The 25,993-nt window shown below is 46.0% G+C and overlaps 1 protein-coding gene and 1 pseudogene across 2 annotated transcripts; one reads left to right on the top strand and one right to left on the bottom strand.

Annotated features, from left to right (window-relative positions):
• Positions 1-1,043: 1,043 nt before the first annotated feature.
• dennd2db (DENN/MADD domain containing 2Db) lies at positions 1,044-11,546 on the bottom strand (the record flags this gene model as incomplete). Its single annotated transcript, XM_080548090.1, has 12 exons — positions 1,044-1,163; positions 1,356-1,598; positions 2,421-2,502; positions 3,097-3,147; positions 3,488-3,659; positions 4,757-4,905; positions 5,086-5,226; positions 5,809-5,886; positions 6,050-6,119; positions 8,385-8,497; positions 8,775-8,938; positions 11,456-11,546. 12 exons carry the CDS (start codon positions 11,544-11,546, stop codon positions 1,084-1,086), a joined length of 1,434 nt encoding a protein of 477 aa, XP_080404216.1. The 3' UTR covers positions 1,044-1,083.
• Positions 11,547-15,002: 3,456 nt separating this feature from the next.
• LOC308172929 (sodium-coupled monocarboxylate transporter 1-like) lies at positions 15,003-25,483 on the top strand (annotated as a pseudogene). The gene is made up of 12 exons: positions 15,003-15,014; positions 17,153-17,307; positions 17,553-17,693; positions 17,786-17,920; positions 18,086-18,174; positions 18,325-18,437; positions 23,699-23,766; positions 23,890-23,976; positions 24,262-24,455; positions 24,877-24,980; positions 25,119-25,195; positions 25,358-25,483. The product of its transcript is annotated as a sodium-coupled monocarboxylate transporter 1-like (transcript).
• The last annotated feature ends 510 nt before the right edge of the window (positions 25,484-25,993 follow it).

The following is a 25,993-nucleotide window of genomic DNA, read 5'->3' as shown; positions in this document are numbered from 1 at the left end:
TACAAATGTGAGTCTGATCATTTGGTCCGCATGTCGGCAACCAATCAAAATGTTCAGACTTTTTGAAACACGGAACTACGTTTCAACGTTGATGAGAATCACAACACAAACTCCCTAGTCAAGCCAAAATACTGCAACGCAATGGATTCGGTGAGTAATCCCCACTGCTACCTAGTTAACGATAACACTACTTTACATTGTTAGCAGGCTCACAAAACAAGCTGTGTTAGTTGACTAGCGATGTGTCATTGATTTTCAACAACGCGGAAATGTATTCATCATTTTTCAAAAGAAAAGTCTGATCATAACATCGGATCCCGACACGAGGACCAAAGCATTAGAATGTGTCACAAATAGTGTGCACTGTGCAGCTCATTAGAAGCACAGCTGAGCAGGCAAGCCTCCTCTACCTGCATTCAGACAGTGATCAGTGTTGTACTGTAACATCTGTATAGTGAGTTGTACTGTAACATCTGTATAGTTAGTTGTACTGTACTATGCATCCTGTATAGTTTGGAGTAAGTTTAACACAAATAATTCATAGTATACAGCAATTTTGAGACCAAAGTATCAAAATATTTTATTCACATTATTAAAAAGTGTATTCCATGAACCCATTTTCCAACAGCTAAAAGGCAACATTGAAAACAACTAAGGCACTCTGTTTATATAATATATAACATAATTATGATTTAATATAAAATACTAAATGAAATATATTAAAATACTAAATGAATGAAATACTAAATGAAATGAGGTATGCAAGTTACTGTATGGATGTAGGAGATTTTTTAAACCTATCTATCTCATTCAACTTTAATTCTAATGAAAGTATAAATAAATAAAATATGTATTTCCAACATACTAATCTCAATGCAACAATAAAAGATGACAACAAACACATGTAAATTCAGTGATCATTTGTCCTGTCTGTTCAGTGACAGGTGAGTTTATGTACGAAAAAAAACACACAACATCTCTGCTAACATAGCAGTAACACGGCATCGACCTCAGAGTCACGTATGACATGTTCTACACTGGAGGGACAGGGGAAGAAGACCGTTTCTCTCAGGAAACCACAGTTCACGCCACGAGCCTGCCACTCTTTCCTTTGTCTTTTCTCTTCTTCTCATGGTACTCCGCTACCTTTTTGTGGAAGAATCCTAGACAAACAAAGCAAAACAGGTTACTTACTGAAAACTGAAATGCCACTTTTAAATAAATAGTATTCCCCTTAACTCAATAAAAATGCAAATGTTTGTACTACACTTGAAAACATTTAAATCACATTTGTGTCAATTGAGCACAGTCCCGTTCAAACATAAGTTAACTTTTAGACAGTGCTGCGTTCGGACCTTCCTGTGAGGCAGGTTGCATCTCCACTTCCTGGATGAAGAGGTCGAACATCTGCGTCTGGATGAACCTCTTGACAAACTGGCGACAGGCCTTGGGCTCGGCGGCCTTGCAGAAGCTCTTCTTCTGGAACACTCCGGGCTGCCCGCCGCCGCTGCGTTTCACGTGAGATGAGAAGTGACCGACCGTCGTCACGAAGAAGGAGAGGAAGGCCTCCGACACTATTCTATTCAAGTCCTCCGGAGCTGGATGTAACACACACACACACACACACACACACACACCATACACACCAACATAGGTGTTAATCCTAACCCTAACAACCAAGCACAAACACAGGTAACACATGCGTTCACAGTGTGGTTGAGAACAAGATTTTACCAGAACCATCCTCCATATTTCCTTCCTGTCACTTTGCTTTCTCATCCCACATGGTATAAGAATGACTCATACAGCTGCATTCCAACAGCACTATCTGAGCCAGTCAATCTTAAAGTTCCTAAGAAGTTAGAAGTTCCTGTACGGACAACAACCTTATTGATTTCCTCTGAGGACAAGATGGACTGAGAGTGATACTGATATTCACTGAATCTATTATGACTAATAAGTAACCTGTGACACAAAGCAAACTACTGTATATCACAGTCTTTACTGTCTTTATCTCCATCTCACTCGACTGAGCGATTGCAGAACACAGCTCTGATGAAAGTCAACGTTGTCTGGCAACAAAACTAGTGGTTCCATGGAAGTTCATAGGGAGTTTTTCTTTGTTCGGCAACATTTTTTGTTGTTTGTCACTGACCAGCCTGCAGACCAAGACCTTCACAGTCACACAGACTAGCAGCCAACAGTTAGTCTGGGAAATGTGGGAAAATTGCAAGAGTTGAGAAATAAGAATTCCCTGTAGATTCTGGTTTCTAGTTACGAGGTATGCAACTGAAACACACATGGAGGGCAGGAGAAAGACACAAACATGGAGGGCAAAAGAGAAGACAGGAGAAGACAGGAGAAGACAGGAGAAGACAGGAGAAGACCACAAACATGGAGGGCAGGAGGAGGCCACTCACTGGTCAGTTCTGTCCTGGTGCTCAGCGCCTGCAGGAGCTCCTCTCGTAGTTTCTCTGGTAAGATGGTGCTCTCATCTCCTATCTGGAGGTCAGGGAGAGAGAGAGAACGAGGGAATGTGAGAGAGACACAGAGACAGAGACACACACACACACACACACACACACACACACACACACACAATGTATACACACACACAATGTATACGCACACACACACACACACACACACACACACATACTGTATAAACAGAAACAGACACACATGTGTATGCAAACACACGCATAAACACTTGGTATCTAAAGAGAACTTTGGCAGATCAGCAGGAATGCTTTGGCAGTCCTTAGAACACACACTTGGGCCAGAATGAGAAAAACATACTTGAACCCCCCTCCCCCACACGCGCACACACACACACACACACAGGCATACGTACTTTTGACCTGAAAAGTTGAAAATCAAGTGAAATGAGAATCATGGGAGGACTGACGCTAGTTTAGTAATCTGATTTGGGAATAAGTGTTTTATTTGCTTTTATGTGCAATAATAGTATTTGTATTTGGATGGAATGTTTTAATCTTTATCTGTCTCTTTGTGTGTGTGTGTGTGTGTGTGTGTGTGTGTGTGTGTGTGTGTGTGTGTGTGTGTGTGTGTGTACACACATCTTGCACTACTCACACTGGCGATGAAGGTGTTCTGTGCTCCCGCTGAAAGATCTACAATCAGCATCTGTTTTCAGGGCAGAAAAAAACATCTTTAAATATCAACACACTCACACACTCACACACACACACACACAGGATTGTCTGTGTATACTGTAATTGTGTTAGCCTAATGAGTGTCACTGGACAGCTAAGAGGACTCAGAGAGAGAGAGAGAGAGAGAGACAGGAGACAGGAGACAGGAATGTCTTAACCCAAACACCCAGTAAACATTGTAAAACACACTCAACATTGACCTGTGGAACCCTTAACTGCCCTCAACCTAGAAAAGACTAGTAAAGACTAACAACCTTCTTCATAATGGTCTGTTTACACACACACACTCATGCCCACGCCCACACACTCACGTCGGTCTGCTCTGTGATATACTCCAGCATGTTCTTCTGCACTCCCAGAAGGTAGGGGGTGGGCGCCATGACGACATCAATCAGCACCGTAGGAACGATGGAGATGAAGGTGTGTTGCCATGTGAACGGGTAGAGCAGTGCCGCTATAGCATGGAGCGCCTGAGACAGGGTACTGTAGTACACACAAGCATACACACACACACACACACACACACACCCTCATAAAACTAAGATAGGGTACTGCGGAAAGACAGATACACACACACTTACTCCCACCTTTATATCCCAAAACACGCAATACCTGAGTTCATACATATTATCATACCTGAGTTCATACATACTATCATACCTGAGTTCATTAATATTATCATACCTGAGTTCATACATACTGTTATACCTGAGTTCATATATACTATCATACATACTATCATACCTGAGTTCATTAATATTATCCTACCTGAGTTCATACATACTATCCTACCTGAGTTCATACATACTATCATACATACTATCATACCTGAGTTCATACATACTATCATACATACTATCATACCTGAGTTCATACATACTATCATACATACTATCCTACCTGAGTTCATACATACTATCATACATACTATCATACCTGAGTTCATTAATATTATCATACCTGAGTTCATACATACTATCATACCTGAGTTCATAAATACTATCATACATACTATCATACCTGAGTTCATACATACTATCATACATACTATCATACATACTATCATACCTGAGTTCATACATACATACTATCATACATACTATCATACCTGAGTTCATACATACATACTATCATACATACTATCATACCTGAGTTCATACATACTATCATACATACTATCATACCTGAGTTCATACATATTATCATACATACTATCATACATACTATCATACCTGAGTTCATACATACTATCATACATACTATCATACATACTATCATACCTGAGTTCATACACACTATCATACCTGAGTTCATACATAGTATCGTACCTGAGTTCATACATACTATCATACATACTATCCTACCTGAGTTCATACATACTGTTATACCTGAGTTCATACATAGTATCGTACCTGAGTTCATACATACTATCCTACCTGAGTTCATACATACTATCATACATACTATCATACCTGAGTTCATACATACTGTTATACCTGAGTTCATACATAGTATCGTACCTGAGTTCATACATACTATCCTACCTGAGTTCATACATACTATCATACATATTATCGTACCTGAGTTCCTCAGCTATGAAGACGACTCTGCGCTCCAGCACGACAGCAGCAAACACCAGCAGCAGCTCCTCGTCTGTCAGGCAGCGGAACAACGTCCTGAAGTCTACGTGCTCCAGCAGCGCATCACACGGACGCGTCAGACTGATGATCTACACCAGAGAGACCAGGCCTTTATGTGTGTGTGTGTGTGTGTGTGTGTGTGCATTCATGCGTTCAAACATTAATATGGGTGTCATATGTGTGATATACTTGTAAAGGTGTATATGTATGTGTGTGTGTGTGTGTGTGTGTGTGTGTGTGTGTGCATGTGCGTGTGCGTGTGCGCCTACCTCTGTGCCAGACTCAGGTATGAAGCTCTTGATTTTGACGGTGTGTCCCGGAGCAGGGAATGCCGCCTCCCTCAGGCTCTGCATGAACGGGTAGATCATCGCCATGGAGATCTGCCGGCGCTTTTCCACCTCGTCAAAGATCTGCCAATCAGAAACCAGGGAGTGGTTTGACATCATCAAAGAGATGTACATCATCTAAGATTTCTGAGTTACCGTCACTATGGACACCAACTATAGTCTCCATCACTATGGGGACCAACATTCACCATGCAGATCAGCTACAGCCACTGTCACCATGTAGACTAACAGCCTTTGTCACTATGGAAACCTTCAGCCTACATCAATGGAGACTATTCAACACATCACTTGTGGAGAAGTGCTGACACAGACATCTTTACCTGGCCAATGCTAAGGGCTGAGACCGCTATTAATGTACACCTGGAAACCCTGAAGAAGGTGCACATGCACGCACACACACACACACACACACACACACACACACACACACACACACAGAAACTGCTGATAGCAGCAGTGTCAGCGTTTTGCCTGTCTAAACATTTAGGAGAAAACAAAGCAGGCCATCGATACCAGGATATAGGTATAGGTGTGTGTGTGTGTATGAGTCCATGTGAGTGTGTGTGTGTGTGTATGTGTGTGTGTGTATGAGTCTGTGTGAGTGTGTGTGTACAGACGGGCGCCTGTGTGTTTGAGTTTCGTCACCTTGGAGAACAGTCCGAAGCACGCCACCCGGCTGATGATGCAGTAGGCCTCGGGAGGCCGCGCCCCTCGGCCGTGAGGCTGCAGGAGGAGGAGGAGGAGGAGACACCAGAGGCTTGATGACACACTAGAGGACTCTGAACACCTCAGGAGGCTGTTTGTCCCAGTTGTCTACAGGTGTGTGTGTGTGTGTGTGTGTGTGTGTGTTGTCTACAGGTGTGTGTGTGTGTGTGTGTGTGTTTACCAGTAGTCTCCTGCAGTAGCCGTTCCTCCTGCTGCCGTCCACCTCAGTCAGAACGAAGGAGAAGGTCTCACTGCAGAGAGAAGATGAAAGAGTGTGTGTGTGTGTGTGTGTGTGTGTGTGTGTGTGTGTGTGTATATGAGTGAGAGTGAGACAGCATACATGAGCTCAATCCGTTGTAAAACGCTATTCCAAGGGAGAAAGAAAGAAAGAAAGAAATTGAAAGAAATTGAAAGCGAGAGAGAGAGAGAAATTCAAACACCCTCACGCTAAAGGACCCTACTTCTCCCTTCTCTTCTTCCCCCCTCTTCTATCCTCTATTCATCTGCTCATTCTTCACTGTTCAGCTCCCATGGTAACAGCAGCAGGAGACAGATAACACAGCCGACAGACGAGGAGGGAAAACAAGGAAGAGAGCTCCAGGTCACCGTAGACTCTACATCTAATTCGGGGAGATAACCTGGCCTAAATTTGCCTACCGGTGGAGGAAAAGCCAGAGGCCATTTGCCACTGGGCTACAAAGAGGAGCCATTGTCCCTGAACAGTGTGTGAGAATGTGTGAGAGAGTGTGAGAGAGAGTGTGAGAGAGTGTGTGTGAGTGTGAGAGAGTGTGTGAGAGTGTGAGAGAATGTGAGAGAGTGTGAGAGTGTGAGAGAGTGTGAGAGAGTGTGAGAGAGTGTGTGAGAGTGTGAGAGAGTGTGTGAGAGTGTGAGAGGGTGTGAGAGGGTGTGAGAGTGTGAGAGAGTGTGAGAGAGTGTGAGAGAATGTGTGAGAGTGTGTGAGAGATTTGTGTGAGAGACATCCTCTGCAGGTCAAATCTGTTCTGAGGGTTTCAGTCAGAGAGATGGGCTAAAACGGCACTGTGGGTTTTCTGGGGTGATCAGCGGTTGTGCGCAAGACGTGAGAAAATTATGAAACCCGCCACAGATTGAGATGAGAGGCAGAGACTGAGACTGCAGCTGCTGAAAGCCACTTTCTCTGTGTGGGGGTGAAACGGACGGTTGTTTACGAGACGCGTTTGTCGGTCGCTGTGTAGGAAACATTCAGCCGCATCCTGGGTGCACGTGGTGGGCGTGTGGCAGGATGTGATGCAGAGGCATGATTGCAGGCCTGCAAAGTTAGTCGCCCACCGCAGGGTCTGATTAAGTGATGTTATGTACACACTCTCACACACTCTCACACACTCTCTCACACTCTCTCACACACTCTCTCACACACTCTCACACACTCTCACACACTCTCACACACTCTCTCACACACTCTCTCACACTCTCTCACACTCTCTCACACACTCTCACACACTCTCTCACACACTCTCACACACTCTCATACACTCTCACACACTCTCTCACACTCTCACACACTTTCTCACACTTTCTCACACACTCTCTCACACTCTCACACTCTCTCACACACTCACTCACACAGAACATTGATAGATAGAAGGGGACATTTGACAGAGAGAATGTGTGTAAGGCTGCATTTACACAGCAGGTCGTAATGCCTAGTTCCAATTTAGTGCCTATATCAATTTTTTTTAACGCCTGGTTTCACCTACTTACCCATATCCGATACCTGTGCTTACACTGTTTAACACTTGAAACCACCCGCATGCGACCCACATGCGTACATGAGGGTTTGGCAGACAGTAAACACTGCTTTGTTTCTGTACAAACATTTTTTTTTCGCTTACATGGACTCTTCGCCCCCAAAGGCTTAAAAGACACGACACCTGGACATTTGTCCACTGTGCTGGACCCGTCCTCTTCCATTTCAGCTTCACTAGTGTCGCGCCTCACCTTTGAACAGCTGTTGTGACGTCAAACGTCATCAAAATGCGAAGACCGTCGTATTCTCAATGACGTGCAAATCGGAATTGAGAGTTACGTATATATGCGACCTGTCTGATTGGACCTGCCTGGTTAGATTGCAGTCGAAATGACACACATCCGATTCGTATCTGAGTGAGGCCTGGATCGGATCTGAGAATATCCGATTCAATGTGCTTTTATGTTACATATCGGATCTGTGCCACATGTGAGCAAAAGATCTGAATTGTGTCACTTCTACCTGGCGGTGGAAACGCCTAAGTGAGAGAAGAGAGAGAGACACCGGTGACGTCGGGTGGTAAAGGAGGTAAAGTGGTGGTAAAGGAGGTGAGGGAGGTGTAGTGTGTAGTGTAGTGTAGGTGTAGTGTAGGTGTAGTGTGTAGTGTAGTGTAGGTGTAGTGTGTAGTGTGTAGTGTAGTGTAGGTGTAGTGTGTAGTGTAGTGTAGTGTAGTGTGTAGTGTGTAGTGTAGTGTAGGTGTAGTGTGTAGTGTAGTGTAGGTGTAGTGTACCTGTGGTACTCTGTGAGGGGGGCCCAGTTGACTCCCTCTGGGAAGCAGAATAGGGTGATGGCCTTCAGAGACTTCTCCTCTTCCTCCCTCTGCGTGCGGCCCATGTCAGCCAGCTACACACACACACACACACACACACACACACACACACACACACACACACACACATACTATAGACTCAAAACAACATTGTCATGTAGTGTATATCTGTAAATGTGTGTGTGTGTGTGTGTGTGTGTGTGTGTGTGTGTGTGTGTGCGTGTATGTGTGTGTGTGTGTGTGTTTTCGAGCGTGTGCTTGTGTGTGTGTGTTTTTGAGTGCATGTGTGTGTGTGTGTGTGTGTGTGTGTGAGTGTGTGTGTGTGTGTTGGTTCCTGTGTGCCCGTCTCACCCTGGGGAACTGGTATGTGATCTGAGGTTCGTAGGCCTCCTCCCCTCTCTTTCGGCGCAGGCTGACCACCACCAGGTACTCAAAGAAGAAGTTCTGGTCCTGGGCCGGCCGGGCCGCGGGGGCTGGGGCTGTGGGCCGGGCCAGGGCCGACTCCCTGTCACCACCTACAGGCCAGACAGAGACACAGACAGGGCAGGGACGCTGTGAACCAGGTGTGTTAGGGCTGGGCTGGAACCAAACCCTGCACACACTGTATGTCACCACGCCACGTGTGGACCTCAATACCGAATATAATATAATATTCACACACACATTCACACACCGATGGCAGCAAGCTACCACGCAAGGCTCCGACGTGCCCATTAGGAGCAATATGGGGTTCAGTGTCTTGCCCAAGGACACCTCGACATGTGGCCGGCAGGGGATCGAACCGCCGATCTGCCCGAACCTTGCGATCATTAGGCGCTGGCTCGACCTCCTGCGCCACAACCGCCCCCGTGCTCATTGTGGTACTCGTGGTGGGTCTGCAGAGATTGCTTGTGTATGCAGGTTTTCATTCCAAACCTCCACTTGGTGCAGAAGCATAGAATTACGGTTTGGAATGTGACCAAATAGGCTAAATCACTATTTTATATAAATCATGCAGTTACCATGTGACCAGTCCTAAAGTAGTAAGGGTCGAGGAGACAACAATACACCGCTCTACTAACTAGATAACAAAAGGCAACAAAAGTGGTCATGATCACAGAACACACACACACACACACACACATACACATACACACACATACACACACACACATTTGAATACTTTATTTGGTTCCACAAATTATATTATACAAACAGGGAATCAAATATTTCGGGGCTAAGCAGCACTGAACACTTAAGGGTACACATAACACCTCCTTCTCCACACGGCCAAGCTGCCAATAATAGCTGAGACAGAGCAACATTTGGCAACCTGTTTGGCCTTTCTTTTAGTCATTGCAGCAATTGCACACACAATTGCACACACACACACACACACACACACACACACACACACACACACACACCTATGCGGTAAAGAGCTCAGACAAACTAGGAGGATGTGACACCAGGAAGTGGGACATTCCATGTCTGACACACAATAGTGTTTGTTGGTGGGTACTAGTAGGTGCCACAGTCAAGGTCTGAGAATGAGGATCCATCAACAGATAATAGGCCTACACATCCTCTCCAGTAGGCTCTCACCTTCATAAGAGCGCCTTCAGTTCACTGATACAGGCGACTCAACCCAATGACAAACCACAACATCCACTGCACAATGGAGACAAAGCTGCTTTGCTGTGAATGTAGAGATCCCCACCATGCTGCTCTGAGAACTCATTTCAACAACCTATAAGCCTACCGTGTGGCATTACAATGATATTGTTTATTGTATCTTGTAAAGCATTTACACCTCAGCGTCAGAACCATGAGAGATGCTAGGCTAGCGGTTTTAGATGTCAGAACCATGAGAGATGCTAGCCTAGCGGTTTTAGACTCTTTCATTAACTGAGTCCAAAACGGTGACTACATGATAGTATCATGGTGTGATATCATACGGGATCTAATTGGTGTAGTTTCTACTGAATCATGCAAATGAAGACGCTTCCCAAATGACAGACAAGCTCTTCCTCCACCACGTGATTGGCACAGAAACCATGAGTTCAAGATTCAGTATGTAAGACTCAACCTTGTCCTAGCTATGTGACCTAACCACTAAAAGCTTCTGATTGGTTGTTGTAATGTATGAATAATAATAATAATAATAATAATAATAATAATGTTTAATCGGCAGTGAAGGGAATGATGCCTTGAAATAAATATTTAGGGAATGAGATCCCTTGAAAAAAATATTTTGTTTTTGCTCAAGAAATATTGCTTCTAAATTGGTGTCATCCCCTCGGTTTTCATATAAACATGTTGTCACTGCCTGCAGTGTTGTAGGTGAGTCACATATGTTCACCTTTCCCTCTCTGGTGGCTGTTTCCTCGAATCGTGTTTGCACACAGAAACACAACAGCTAATGTCAGACACTGCAGGTCCACTCCACACGGTTTATTTTATTATTAGGGAGGATGTTGTTGTTTGGGCCTTTAAACCTTCCCTGAGGTGGCAGATTTCCAACAAACCTACACCCTGCTCTAGCCGTGACATCACAACTACTTTACGTCTGAGTCACTGGTAACTTGCTGAAACAGTTGGTATGCACTGTCAATAACAGGAGGAACCATATTTTTAGACACATTAGGTACCATTTCAATAATTCAATATACTAATGGTGAAACAGTGCATTATTTGTACAATGACTAAGCCCACTGTTCTGTTTTAGAGTAAGTGTCTCTTTGAAGACAGTCTGAATTCATCACAGATCACATACAACCTGAAAATAACCCAGGATTAGTCTAAGTGGAAAATATGTCTACAAGAGGTGTCCTTTGTTTTCAAACAGGTTTTCCTTTTAGTCTATTTTGGTCCTCTGACCTACAACCGTTTCTTTACGGAGTTTTCTCACCAGGCGAAAAAGACACAGAAGGGAGAAATGAATCAGTAGTTCGTAGTTCTGCAAGAAGTGTACAGTTGTATGCAATATGATGACAAGCCCTCTTTCCTCATATTCTGAAGTTGAACCAGGTTTCTACTCGTCTGACACTTACGGTCTCTGTGGAACTTGTCCTGCAACGAAGAGAACATGGTACTGAGCCGTTTCATTGGGCCATGGTCCCCCGCGTCAACCTGATTGGACATCTTGGCAACTGCAGAGGAAGAGAAATAAAGGGAGCGATAAGGGGGAATAAAGGAGAAGCTGTGATAAGAGAGGGGATAGGAAAATCCCAGGGAAGTCGCTACCATCTTTACTTTCCCTTTCAGCTTAAAGGAAGAATAGAGGAAGGGGTGTGAATGATTCAGACAGAGGTTAAGTGTCATGAGAAAGTGTGACCCAAGGAATGACCCTTACTTTCAGTTTAACTTCTCCTCTCCCCCCCTCCCCCCTCCCACATTAAGTTTAGACAATGAAGGTCAAGAAGTTGATCACAGGGAAAAAATCGTTAACGTTTATGGGAATTCCCGTTAATGCCTAATCGTTTATGGGAATTCCCATTAATGCCCTTCTGGGAGGTTCAAAATAACAGATTGTATGTTTCACTGTTTGTGTTTCAAACTGATAAATTCAGTGACAAATTGAGAGCGCAAGAAAGACATTAGTAAAATGACATAGAAAGTAGTAGGCTACATCAAAGAGCTTGGACACTGTGTGACTGTCTGATCGACAGAGAAATTAATGAGATGATTGTGCGATTATGCAACTTGAAAGCAGGGCAGAGGGCTTAAATGAGCGTTGGAAGACGAAGAAGCACAATATGTTTCTACTCATTCTGCCACGGTGTGACCTACCTAACCTCATGCCCTCAAATCTATGTCATAGGTCTGCTCAGAAACAGAATCACCAGGTCTATGGAGGAGAATCAACAGATCACATGTGTAACATGATAACGGTCACATGACAGTATATGATAGCCATCTATAATGACATTTCCACAGTGGATGTCCTTCTCTTGGCCTCCATTAGTGGCATACACAAAGAGACATTTCATGTGAAGCTTCACAACAATCATATGATGAGCCTGGACAACTTGTCAACAACTGTAGATCGAAGAGGATTGGATAGGTGTTAGCAAGACGGTGAAAGCTATGTCTCTCTGATAATGATTGGCTAGCAGGAGGAGTGTCTGCCATTGTGTTTACACCCATACAGTTCTGTTAAGGTCTGTGACAGGGCATCAATAAATGTCTTGAGGGAGATTTGGGGCATAGGTTTAGTACTTGGGAGAACATATAGTACACAGTACTATCCATCTCAGCAACACACAACTTGTACGGAGTGTACTGTTCTGCGGCGAAATGGAGTCCATCTATTATATTGTGTACTGTATCATGATTTCATACTGAATGCTACACCTGAACTTACCACACACAAATAATAAAGTTATTCTATATGACTGCATGTCACATGACAGTGACCCATTCCTTTCAGTCAAGATGTTACTAAGCCAGTATCACCGGATTGGCGAGTTTTGTTTTTGTAACAACCAGGTTATTTCCCCCGAGCACTAGCCTATGTTACCAACCATGTGAACATACAGAATTGTCTGTTCACCTGAAGCCTCTCCAATGGCCTACTGTAATAGATAGTCATCTAAGATCGCGTAGCTTGGAAAGATGTTGCTGTCTTGCTGTTGTCATTGACCGCCATACTTTCTAAGATAAGATAATCAGCCTTGGAAAAGGGGGAAATGTGTGAGTATGATGTACAGTAACTGAGGAGATTCTGACAGTAAAACAATCAAGTGTCAATCTTATTTCCTCCTCCATTTCTCAGGTTGAAATTTTGAACCAGAGTTGCCATTTGTAGGTATTTAGAATACATTCATAGGAATTGGTCTTAGTTTAATGCTGTGCATGTCATCAAAAGAAAGCCCCTTGCAGCAGTCTTCAGTTAAAGTCAAGACCACCCAGCCTCACATTGAACAATGCATTCAATTACAGTTGAGAGACTGCACACGTGTGTGACTGACATTCAGACTCATGACACACTTACCAGGAGGATCAGTTACAGGTTTCCTAAATGAAAATCAAAACTTTTCAGCCTTCAGGCACCTCTTCCCTTATTCTGCAGCTGTCAGTTGTCACACTGCTTTTGTATTTCATAATAGTTAGTTCACACATGTCGTCACCATTTCCCGACAGAAGCAGTGCATGTGGTTCATAGAGATAGTAGGCTAATCTGACAGTCAAAATATCATCATGGGGGGGCATTCCATCAATTAAAAGAGTATAACAATTAAATGCAATGAGCTTGGCCTACTACTAAAATAATAGTACTATGTACATTTAGTACCGCCAATGAGTCTCAATATACTTTATCGAGCGGTTTAATCTATTTTGGAAAGCAACAACAACAACAACAACAACAACAACAACAACAACAACAACAAGTCAACTTTAAATGACTCATGTACTCACTTTTCGGTGCAGCTTAAATCTTTCAAACAGTAGTATTTAAAAGTCGCTTAATCTCAACCCTCTCGGCCGTCTTCCATACCACAGTCACAAAGGGAACAGGTGAGGTATGGACGTGTCGTGGGCTACTTTTTAATGTGCGATCAGATGTCCACTGGAGAGGATCCACGACGGGATGACTTACTGCCAAAACAGTCACCTCCTCCAACAACATAAACGCTTTCAATACATTCTCTGGGATTTGTAAATCTGTGTCTGTGGACAAACCGACGCAGGAACGTTCAGTTCAGTTCAGTTCAGTCTTCTCTTCTCTGCTCCCTGACACACACTCTCTCTCTCCTCATCACCTGTGTGTGGAAGCAGCAGGGGGACGTCCCATAGAGACACACCTCCTCTCAATGTAGGGGCGTGGACAACATGCAAGATACGCCCCCAGATATTTGCATACAGATCTGATAAAGTGAAAAAGAATCTGTGATGTCTTGTTCAATAAAGGTGCTGTGTCTGTGACAAACTGTCGATGTGTAGGCTATGTGGCCATATATGTAGTCTTAAATGTTGGTGTGTCTAGTGGTGGTGTTTCAGGCTGGATTTAAACTCACAACCTTCCCTTCACCAGTCCAATTCACTATTCACTAGACCACCACTATCCCCTTGACATGTAAGGATACAAATCTGAATGACATTTCGGCATGTGTGGGACATGGCTGTTTGACAATTGGAGCAGATATAAATGGTCAACATGTCATAACAGGGCCAACATTGTTGGGACGTGCTCATGGAACAGGGAAAGAGTGCAAAACAAGGCTATATTGTGGGAACTGGACAGAGATGCGCTTATGTGAACAATAAAATAGTTATTGCTTGTGTATACATGAAAAGGCAAAGTCTTTTGTGTATCTATCTGGCTAGTCTATGTGTTGCAATTGACTATCTTTGTATGTTCTATATCTATCTATATCTACCGATCTCCTGTCTATTTCTATCTCTGTCTCTGTCAATAAATGGATCCTGTCTAGCGCCCGTATGTCTCCACTCGGGAGCCACGGTTTGGAATGCTCGATCACCCTTGGTTTTCAATCTGGCACAGGGGACAACCAACAAACCCTGGTCAGAGGACCTGAGAGACCTACTGGGGCTGTAAGGACGCAGTACGTCACAGATACATGCAGGTGCCTAACCATGGAGGGCTCTGTCAGTGATGACCAGAACCTTGAATTGAATTCTAAATTTGATGGGGAGCCAGTGTAGGGACGCTAAGATGGGAGTAATATGACATGACGTTCTGGACCTAGTCAACAGCCTTGCAGCTGCATGTTGGACCATTTTGTAGCCGGCCCAGGGTGGATAGGTGATAAATCATAATGACTCAAAATAACACCATAGACCTTATACTTCTCATATGGCTCAAGACAATATGCTCAGTGGTATTCTCTTAGATCATAATACTACCCCAATAATATACGACGATGCATGCACCAAGACTGTAGGCTGAAAAGCTGTCCTGGATAGGTAGGCTAGTAGGGGCCCCAGTACTAATATGTAGGGGTCTTACTCCCCCTGGTGGTGTAGAAGAAAACAGCAAAACTCTGAATCTGAATCTGAATCTGAATCTGAATTATAATATATTTGTTATTACTATATTTCAAACAATAAAGGTTGATAGGCCATTTTCTATGGAATCTATTTGTGATTATAGGCCTAGAGTAGATACAATGACAGAATAAAATCAATCTTTATTAGTAGGCTGCTGTCAACAGTGGAGGACATGGGGAATAGGCTGAATATTAGACAAACAAACATAGGCCTATGGACATTGGTGAAACAATATTTGTCATTGCAAGGCAGTCATCGGGCCTTCTATAGATTTACTCGTTTTGCTCAGCTTTCTATGGGTCCAAACTTATGGATCCTGTTGCACATTTTCACAAAGATAGCAAAGTATTCAAATCAAATCAAATCAATTTTTATTTGTATAGCGCATTTCTTACAAGATGAAACTCAATGCGCTTCACATAATAAACATTCTCAGTCAATCAATCGATCAATCAATCAATACTGACAGAGCCGCAAGCAGGCAAAAAGTTAAAACCTGTACATTATGTAGCCAGGAAAATTCCTGTATTGCACTATAGAGTATAAATGGGGACTATGTCCAGACATTAAGTAAATAGATTAGGCTAAGGATATGTAGATTAGTATTGTGGTAAGGTGACATGACTATTGACTAGTCTGGTCCCGCAGACTAAAGTGATTCCAGTGTACACAGAATACTAAAGACCCCCCTCCAGTCACAATTGGACATTTGAAGCTGAAGATCTAACCCAGTGAGCATGATCCCTAGCTTCAAGCTTAATAATGTCAATATCGTCGTATAGGGATGTACTTTATCGGCAGGGACTGAGGAGTTCGGGATAAAGAAGAAAATAGATGAAGCAAAAAACAGAAGAGAGAAAATAAAGAGATAAAGTGTGAACCTGATAACCACTGAGATTGAAGTCACTTCAGTTAGAAAAATACACAAAAGTCCAAAGTTACGATGAATATTCATTACTGTGGTGATATCAGCAGCAGGCTACATACAGTCATATTATCATGATGGCATAGTAGTATTAACTGCTGCCATGGTATAAATCGTAATTTTAAGACGGTGGTTCAAATCCCTCTTCTGAAACACTTTTTTACTGCATTTCGTTGTCTGAATCCAATCTAGAATCTTATTTAAAAAAGGATGTAGGCTATAAAATGATGGTGTCGGCTAATTTACCAGAACTGACACGATTACAATGGTGTTTGAAGCCTTTCTGACTAGTAAATGATGTTCTTCTAACTGGACCCGGGATTTGGCATAGATCATTTTTTCTTATAATTACTGATGGATAGATGATTCACTTAGACAGATATATATATATATATATATATATATATATATATATATATATATATATATATATATATATATGAAGACACCTAAATATAATTCTATTTGTTTTTGATACTGTGCCAAATCTCAAGATACAATCTTGTATTTTCTGTAGCATCTGTTACATATGTGAAGATACATAAATACAATCTTACTTATTTGTTTTTGATACTGTTCCAAAAAGATCCAATGCTATATTTCTTTGTATCGTCTTTTGTGTGCTATGTGCAGATATGTGAATATTGTTTTAATAACTTTTTTTTATATAAATGAAAACGATTAACACAACAATATACGATTGTTTGTATGTATAAGATTGTTTGTTATTTTTTGGCTCAATAAAAAATCATTTGACAAAACAACAAACAACAACAAAGCATAACAAAGTTCTCTGTGTTCTGGTTCTCAGGGTGGTCTGAAGGCGGTGATATGGACCGACGTGTTCCAGATGGTGATCATGTTGGCAGGGTTTGTGGCTGTCATCGCCAGGGGGGCCGTGCTCCAGGGGGGGCTGGGGAAGATCTGGGAGGACGCCCGCCAGGGAGGCAGACTCAACGCATTTGAGTAAGGACTGATCACGCACCCTGATCCACAGACACTCAAATATCACACACTGATCCACAAACACATAAAATGTCACTGTGCATGTGGGGACGAAGAGTGATATTTGTCAGTGTCACCAGCCTAGGAATGCTTAAGCTTAATAATGCTTAAGTTATACTGATACTCCTAATAATTAGCTATGGTCATAATTCTGCGAAGGGCAATTCATCGTCACACCCAAGGCAATGCTGCAACTTTCATTGCAGTTTTGATCCAGACCCTTTGAAACGTCACACCTTCTGGACCATCGTGGCTGGAGGCAGTTTGATGTGGGTGTCCATATACTCCATCAACCAGTCCCAGGTGCAGCGCTACATCTCGTGCCGGACGATGACCCAAGCCAAGTTGTAAGTGACATTTCTGCCATAAAGAACGATCCTAATGAAAATGTTAGGAATAAAGCACAGTGATTTGTTTTTCCCATTTCCTTCCCGCTCAGATCGCTCTATGTGAATATGGTTGGTCTGTGCTTAACTGTGAGCTTGGCTGTATTCTCGGGCCTCACCATGTACTCAACTCCATATATAAGAATTGTGACCCATTCACAAACGGGGATGTGAATGCCTATGATCAGGTAAGTCTAAGGGAGTGATACTCCCTTACATTAGCTTGGAGTCCATTATTCAGATCTACTCTGTGGCAGCGTTAATATGTGTGGTATGTGTGATTGGCAGACAGAATTGTGTGGCACTGATTACTGAATAACGTTGTTGTTTGTATGTGTGTTTGGGTGAATTAGCTGCTTCCATACCTGGTGATGGACATTCTGTCAGAGTTTCCTGGGATCCCTGGACTGTTTGTGGCCGCCGCATACAGCGGCACCCTTAGGTGAGCATAACAACAAGTCTTAACCTGGCACTACTTCTAGAACTACAGTAACACTTTATAATGGAGATGTTATCAAGACATCACTGCAAACAGTTAAATAACATCCACCCTCTCCATTCTCACCACGTTTATCCCTTGCATCTGTTGCAGCACTGTGTCCTCCAGCATCAACGCCCTCGTGGCCGTCACCGTGGAGGACTTCATCCGTCCGGTGTGTAAAAATCTGACAGAGAAACAGGTGTCCTGGATCAACATGAGCCTGAGTGAGTCACTGGTGGCTCTTCACTATTCGTTCCACTGTATCAGTTCTGACAGTACTTACTGTAGGACCATGTTAAGATACCATTAAGCTAGTTATGGGTTAGGACACAGAGAACGAGAGGGGATGCAAGGGAATACAAACAATTTATTTTGAGGGTTAGCTTTATGAATGAATGAATGAATGAATGAATGAATGAATGAATGAATGGTCTTTATTGTCATTGATATAGTACCAAAGGTACCAAACAACGAAATTTGGGAGGGGGGGCTCCCCTGGTGCTAGGAAAAAAAACTAAAAACAAGAAGGGAAAAGAGCTGGTTTACATAAATAAAGGCTATGTTGTAGTGACTACATTATGGGTTCATGTTCTCCTCTTACTGTTGGTTGTGTAGTGGGAGGGAACCAGTTCTGGCACTAGGGGCAGAGGGGAGGATTATTAACGTTGCAACTTCCTGTTTAGACACAAGAGTTTTGGTGATCGATTTCCTGGTCCTGTACGGAGAGTACGAGTTGTTATTTTGATTAAACAGTTATCATTACGTTGCCTACGTCTTTCCTTTTTCCTCCGGCACTACACTGGTGACCCCCGACGTGGATTTTTGTTAACGTAATTGTGTACAAAAACCAGCGAGCGAACATTGCAATCCTGCAAAATGTCCGGGCGAGGAAGACGTGCAAACCAGCGGCAGCCATCACCATCCCCTGTCAGGGTAACGCGTGGTGCGCACACTCCCACTCTCAAGCTACCAGAGTTCTGGGACAAAACGCCTGCTGCATGGTTTGCTATTGTAGAGGCACATTTTAACAAAAGTGACATCGATGACGACGACGACCGGTACAACCATGCTGTGGCAATGTTGGGCGGCTCCACCGCAGCTCGAGTGGTAGGTTTTTTGTCTGCTCCCCCGACGACGAACAAATATGAGCGCCTCAAGGCCCTGCTTCTAGAGACATTTGAACTGTCCACTGCGGAGAGGGTGCGTCGCCTATTTGCCATGTCGGACTTGGGTGACGAGAGGCCTTCTGCGCGCATGGAGAGGATGCTAAACCTGCTCGGTACAGAAGACCCCATGATCCTCTTCACAGAGCTGTTCATGCGCACATTGCCAGCTCAAGTTAGGATGGCGCTGGCCAACACCGCCATCATGGAGCCCCGCGCCCTGGCCAGGGAGGCGGACCGGTTCGTCTTGGCCATGCCTCAACGGTCCCCCGACCTGCTCGCTCCCGCGGCCGCCCCGCCACCCGACCGTCGCAGGAGAGCGAAGGAGGACGCCAGACCTTCTGGCCAGCAGGGTAACGCTGCGGGCCATTGTTTCTACCACGCCACTTTTGGCGCCAAGGCCAAACGGTGCCGCTCACCCTGCACCTTCGGACCGACGGGAAACGGCGGGGCCGGCACTCAGTAGTGGCCCTGAGCGCTGGCGTCACCAACAGGCTGCTCTTCATACAAGACACCGCCTCTGGTCGCAGTTTTCTTTGTGACACAGGTGCCCAGTGGAGCATCATTCCGGCAGAGAGATCGGATGTGGCGAAGGAGGAGCGTGGTCCGCAGTTGGCAGGCGCGGACGGCACACCTATCTGCTCTTATGGCACTAGGGCGGTGGACGTGTGCTTCGGAGGACAATGCTTTTCGTGGGATTTTGTCATAGCGGCTGTCACATTTCCCCTCCTTGGTGCGGATTTTCTGTGCGCCCACAACCTGTTGGTGGACGTGGGGAACAGGCGCCTGGTCAACTCACAGACTTTCGCTTCCTTCGCCTGTACGCAGGGGGAGGCGGTCTACAGCGGGTGGTCCAATACGCTCGCCGAAAGTGACCAGTACCTTCGGCTGCTCGCCGAATTCCCCGACCTTACCAAGCCCACCTTCTCCGCGCCCACGGTGAAACACGGAGTGGAGCACCACATCGAGACCGAGGGGCCTCCCCTCCACGCCAGGGCCAGGCGCCTCAACCCGGAGAAGCTGGCCATCGCCAGGGCGGAGTTTGCGCATATGGAGCAGGTGGGCATCGTTCGGCGCTCGAGCAGCCCCTGGGCGTCTCCCCTGCACATCGTCCCTAAGTCAGACGGCGGGTGGCGCCCATGTGGGGACTACCGCCGCCTCAACGACGCGTCCAAGCCTGACCGCTACCCGGTCCCACATGTCCAGGACTTTTCAGCGAACCTGGCAGGCAAACGCTTCTTCTCCAAAGTGGACCTGGTAAGGGGGTACCATCAGGTGCCGGTGCACCCCGAGGATGTCCCTAAGACGGCCGTAATCACGCCATTTGGACTCTTCGAGTTTCTGCGGATGCCGTTCGGCCTGAAGAACGCGGCGCAGACCTTCCAACGCCTCATGCACTCGGTGCTCCGGGACCTACCATTCCTCTTCGTCTACTTGGATGACATCCTCGTCGCAAGCGCCACGGAGGAGGAGCACCTGTCCCACCTCCGGGCCCTTTTCACACGGCTCAGCCAACATGGGCTGATTGTCAATCCGGCGAAGTGTGAGTTCGGACGGAACGCCATCGACTTTCTCGGGCACCGGGTCTCCGCAGAGGGGGTGACCCCCCTCCCCTCGAAGGTGGAAGCTGTCGCTGCTTTCCCGCGCCCCAGCACAATCAGCGAGCTCAAGGGGTTCATCGGGATGGTAACCTTCTACTATCGCTTCCTCCACCACATCGCTCACATCCTGCGGCCTCTGTACGATGCCCAGAAGGGCAAGACTCTGAAGCAGCCGGTGGACTGGACGGCGGAGCGTGTCAAAGCCTTTCAGGACACCAAGGCGGCCCTGGCCCGCGCTGCCATGTTGGCCCACCCCTCGCCCTCGGCACCCACTGCTCTCACCACGGACGCCTCTGACTTTGCTGTGGGAGCGGTGTACGAACAGTGGGTTGGGGACGCCTGGCAGCCTCTTGCATTCTTCAGCCGCCAGCTGTCTCCCAGAGAGCAAAGGTACAGCACATTCGACAGGGAGCTCCTCGGGCTGTGGCTTGCTGTCAGACACTTCCGTTTTTTACTGGAGGGCCGCGAGTTTACGGCCTACGTGGACCACAAGCCACTCACGCACGCCATGTCCAAGGTGGCGGAGCCGTGGTCCGACCGCCAACAGCGCCAGCTCGCCTACATATCCGAGTTCACCACAGACATCCAGCACGTTGCTGGGAAGTCCAACCAGGTCGCGGATTGTCTCTCCAGGGCGGTGGTTGGTGCGGTCCAACTGGGTTTGGACTACGCGCGCATGGCTGCAGACCAGGCCGCCGACCCCGCCGTCCAGGCTCTCAAGTTGTCGGACACAGGACTGCGCCTAGAAGAGGTGGTTTTCGGTGACGCAGGGGCCACGCTCCTGTGCGACGTCTCCATGGGTCAGCCACGACCGGTGGTCCCCGCCAACTGGAGGCGCCCCGCCTTCGAGGCGATACACGGCTTGTCTCACCCTGGTAGGAAACCGTCCTCACGGCTGGTGTCAGAGAAATTCGTCTGGCATGGGCTCAAGAGGGATGTGAGGGCCTGGGTAGACACGTGCATCGCCTGCCAGCGCGCCAAGGTGCATCGACACGTCAAGGCCCCCCTGGAGCAGTTCTCTGTGCCTGAGCGGAGGTTCGATCATGTAAACGTGGACCTGGTAGGGCCGCTGCCCCCCTCGCACGGATACACCTATCTCTTTACCATGGTGGACAGGACGACTCGCTGGCCGGAGGCAGTTCCGCTCTCCGCAACGACAGCCCCCGACCTGGCCCGGGCGTTCATCGCGGTGTGGGTCTCCCGCTACGGCACCCCTGCTGATCTCTCCTCTGACCGTGGCTCACAGTTTACTTCAGAGCTGTGGGCAGCGGTGGCGGAGAATCTGGGGGTCAAGCTCCACCGCACAACCGCCTATCACCCGCAGGCGAACGGGCTCTGTGAGCGTTTCCATCGATCCATGAAGGCCGCCCTTCGAGCCAGCCTCACGGACAGCAACTGGCTTGACAAGCTGCCGTGGGTCATGCTGGGGCTCAGGACAGCGCCTAAGGAGGACCTTCAGTCGTCGTCCGCTGAGCTGGTGTTTGGACAGCCGCTGCGGGTCCCCGGTGACTTCATTCCCAAGTCAACGGAGCCCTGGTCCGCCGCCGCTCAGCGCGCCTCCCTGCTGGACAGCGCCAGGACCTTCGTCCCGGTCCCGACTACGCAGCATGGTGTCCCTACTTCGAGGGTGCCCCCGGAGCTGCACTCAGCGAGGTTCGTTTTCATTCGTCATGATGGCCACAGGACTCCACTACGTCCTCCTTATGACGGGCCTTTCCGTGTCATCGAGGCCGGAGCCAAGAACTTCATGGTTGACATGGGGGGTAGGCCTGAGTGTGTGTCCGTTGATCGCCTCAAACCGGCCCACTTGGACCTTGAACTGCCCCTGGACTTGGCCCTGCCACCGCGCAGAGGCCGGCCTCCAGTCCTACCTCCCCTGCAGCGCCCTGGCCATTCCCCGCTCCGACCCCGACAACCCCCCGCAGCTCGCGAGCCCCCGGTCGTCACTGCCCCCCGTCCTTCCCTGCAGGAGGACGTGATGGGCGATGTCACACCTCCTCCCGCACCTCCTGACTTTACCTACGATCGTAGGGGCCGGGCCATACGCCCTCCTCGCCGTGAGGATTTCCAATATTGAGGTGAACACTGGGGGGGCTGGTGTAGTGACTACATTATGGGTTCATGTTCTCCTCTTACTGTTGGTTGTGTAGTGGGAGGGAACCAGTTCTGGCACTAGGGGCAGAGGGGAGGATTATTAACGTTGCAACTTCCTGTTTAGACACAAGAGTTTTGGTGATCGATTTCCTGGTCCTGTACGGAGAGTACGAGTTGTTATTTTGATTAAACAGTTATCATTACGTTGCCTACGTCTTTCCTTTTTCCTCCGGCACTACAATGTACACTATCCACTATACTATACAAATAAAACACTGTGCTGTACTCTATGCTATGCTATACCTATTCTAACATTTCCTATCTCTGAACCTTATGTACCCTAGGGTTGTCATATTGCACATAGTGTTATTGCACATTCATTTAAAGTGTCGCAGTTTGCAGGTTTGAAATGTTCACAGTTGTGTTTCAGTATTACACTTGATTTCAATCTAGTAGCTGCCATTAGCTTTAGGGTTAGGGATATTGATTCTGATAGTACACTATGTAATGCATAACAATCTATGGAAAGTCAGTGTGTCATTTTCAATACATCTTGAAAATGCCTGTATTTGACAGAATGGTGTGATTGAGGAGATATGATTAACACTATAGTTTGACCATTTCCAGGTGTGTTCTTTGGGTTCCTCTGCATTGCAATGGCTGCAATTGCTTCTTTGATGGGGAGCATTCTGCAGGTACTTAACCTCATACATTGTTGTTTCTCAGTGAGACTTCAAACTTCAATCATATAGCTCTTTAGCACCCTCTGCTGTCTGTTAGTTGTAACCTGTGGGTTCATGGCAGTTATCTGTTTTTAGGCAGCCCTGTCGATATTTGGAATGATCAGTGGACCCCTTCTTGGTCTTTTCTTGTTGGGCATGTTCTTCGGCACATCAAACTCAACAGTAAATATTCCCTATCTTTTCACTATCAATATCAATGGCATCACTCATTCATCATCTGTCTCAAAACAGCTGTTTCATTAAATACTGTATAAACATGAGCAGAGACTGTAACATCTGTTTCATTGAATACTGTATAAACATGAGCATAGGCTGTACGAGGCATTAAAGTATATCTAGGAAAATAGCACTATAAGTGCAGTCCTCAAGTATGAAATACCTGAAGCTGACATATTGTTAAAAGACTGCACTGTAAAGGTGTACTGTACTGTTATGTGTACATTGCAGGGTGGACTGTCAGGGCTGATCCTAGGTCTGGCTCTGACCCTGTGGGTGGGCATCGGGGCACAGATTTACCCACCCACAGCTGAAAAGACCGACCCGCTGCCATTCAATACCTCAGGCTGTAGCCACACAGTGGACCTCAACTTCACCACGGTGACACCATGGACCAGCCCTGTACCACTGACCACTCTGTCTGAGTAAGTCACCCAGAGACACATACTACAAATACTACACACGACGGTGTGTCGCTTATCCTAGAGCAGATGATGGCTCCATTAAGGTGGGCAGAGATGCTGGACTTGAAGTCACTGAATCATGTGGATAATACTACAGATCAAAAAAGGATGTATACAGGAAATTAGCACTATACTACACTATCTACAAATAAAGGGGTCATTTCAATACAGTTTCTGAAGTGATTTCTTGAATCCGATGTGTGTTCTCTTGCTGTTGCAGTTACCGGCCTGCTCTGGCAGACTCATGGTCAAGGACCAGGACCAAGAATCAAGGACCCCAATTGAAATAAGCCAGTGGCTTTCTTGGGTTTTTATCCTTTTAGTTGACCTTGTATGTAATATGTACTCTCATGTACCTACTTCTGCAAATCTTCTAATAAAGTTTTCAATCAATCAATCAATGGTACTCCCTGTCGTACCTCTACTTCTGTCCTCTGGGCACTCTGGTCACAATGATCGTAGGCCTGGTGGTGAGCATAATCACAGGTGAGTCACACTCTAAAACTGTAAAAGGTCACACCCTTAAAGTACAGAAGGGTGGAGAGGAGAATTGAATGTGATCAAATTGATACCTGTTGCAGTTATTTAGGTGTAGCTATTAGTCACTGCGTTGGTCCTGTTCAGGTGGCTGCAAGCAGGAGAAACTATCCTCTGATCTGTTTGTAAGAAGGAGTGACCTGTTCTGCTTTTGTGACTCCCAGGTAAAGTATTTTCTTGAGTGATCTGAGCACTCATTTAGTGTGTGAATTGATTTGACTGATCAACTCTATACTAACGGACACCATACGTACCTTGTATCAAAGTATAAAGATAAACACCTGCACATGTTTAAAGGTTCCTTGTGTATTCTTTGTCCTCTACAGGCATCAGATCCTGAGCTGAATGAGAAGGCTGGCTCAGACCTGAAGAAGGGAGTGGACAATCCTGACTTTAAAATCTCTCAGTTTGATATACTGGAGAAGGATGTCGAGAAGGTCACTAAGTTATGATGACTCCAACCACTGTGAAATGCTCCATATGAATGAAAATGGAAATTTGCCCTCTCACATTTCCATTGTGGATCTGTAGCAATGATATGTATTGCCAAAAAGGGAACCAAGTGTGTAATTGTTTGGTGAAGTTGCTAAATGTGAAGTTTCTAAATGTGTGTGAATGTGTGTGTGTGTGTGTGTGTGTGTGTGTGTGTGTGTGTGTGTGTGTGTGTGTGTGTGTGTGTGTGTGTGTGTGTGTGTGTGGGGTGGGTGCGTGCGTGTGTGTACGTGTGTGTCAGTGACATGAATGTGTGTGTGTGTGTGGGGGGGGGGGTGCGTGCGTGTGTGTACGTGTGTGTCAGTGACATGAATGTGTGTGTGTGTGTGTGGGGGGGGGGTGCGTGCGTGTGTGTACGTATGTGTCAGTGACATGAATGTGTGTGTATGTGTCAAATGAACACATGACTAGCATTATTGAAGCACAATGTCCAACAATATTGTACATAACCGTATCATTGTAATTTTGTA

The sequence above is a fragment of the Nansenia antarctica genome (assembly GCF_963989245.1).
Source record: "Nansenia antarctica genome assembly, chromosome: 18".
NCBI classification, from domain to species: Eukaryota; Metazoa; Chordata; class Actinopteri; order Argentiniformes; family Microstomatidae; genus Nansenia; species Nansenia antarctica.
Note: the sequence above shows the minus strand (reverse complement) of the source record. Positions and strands in the feature narration are given on the sequence as shown.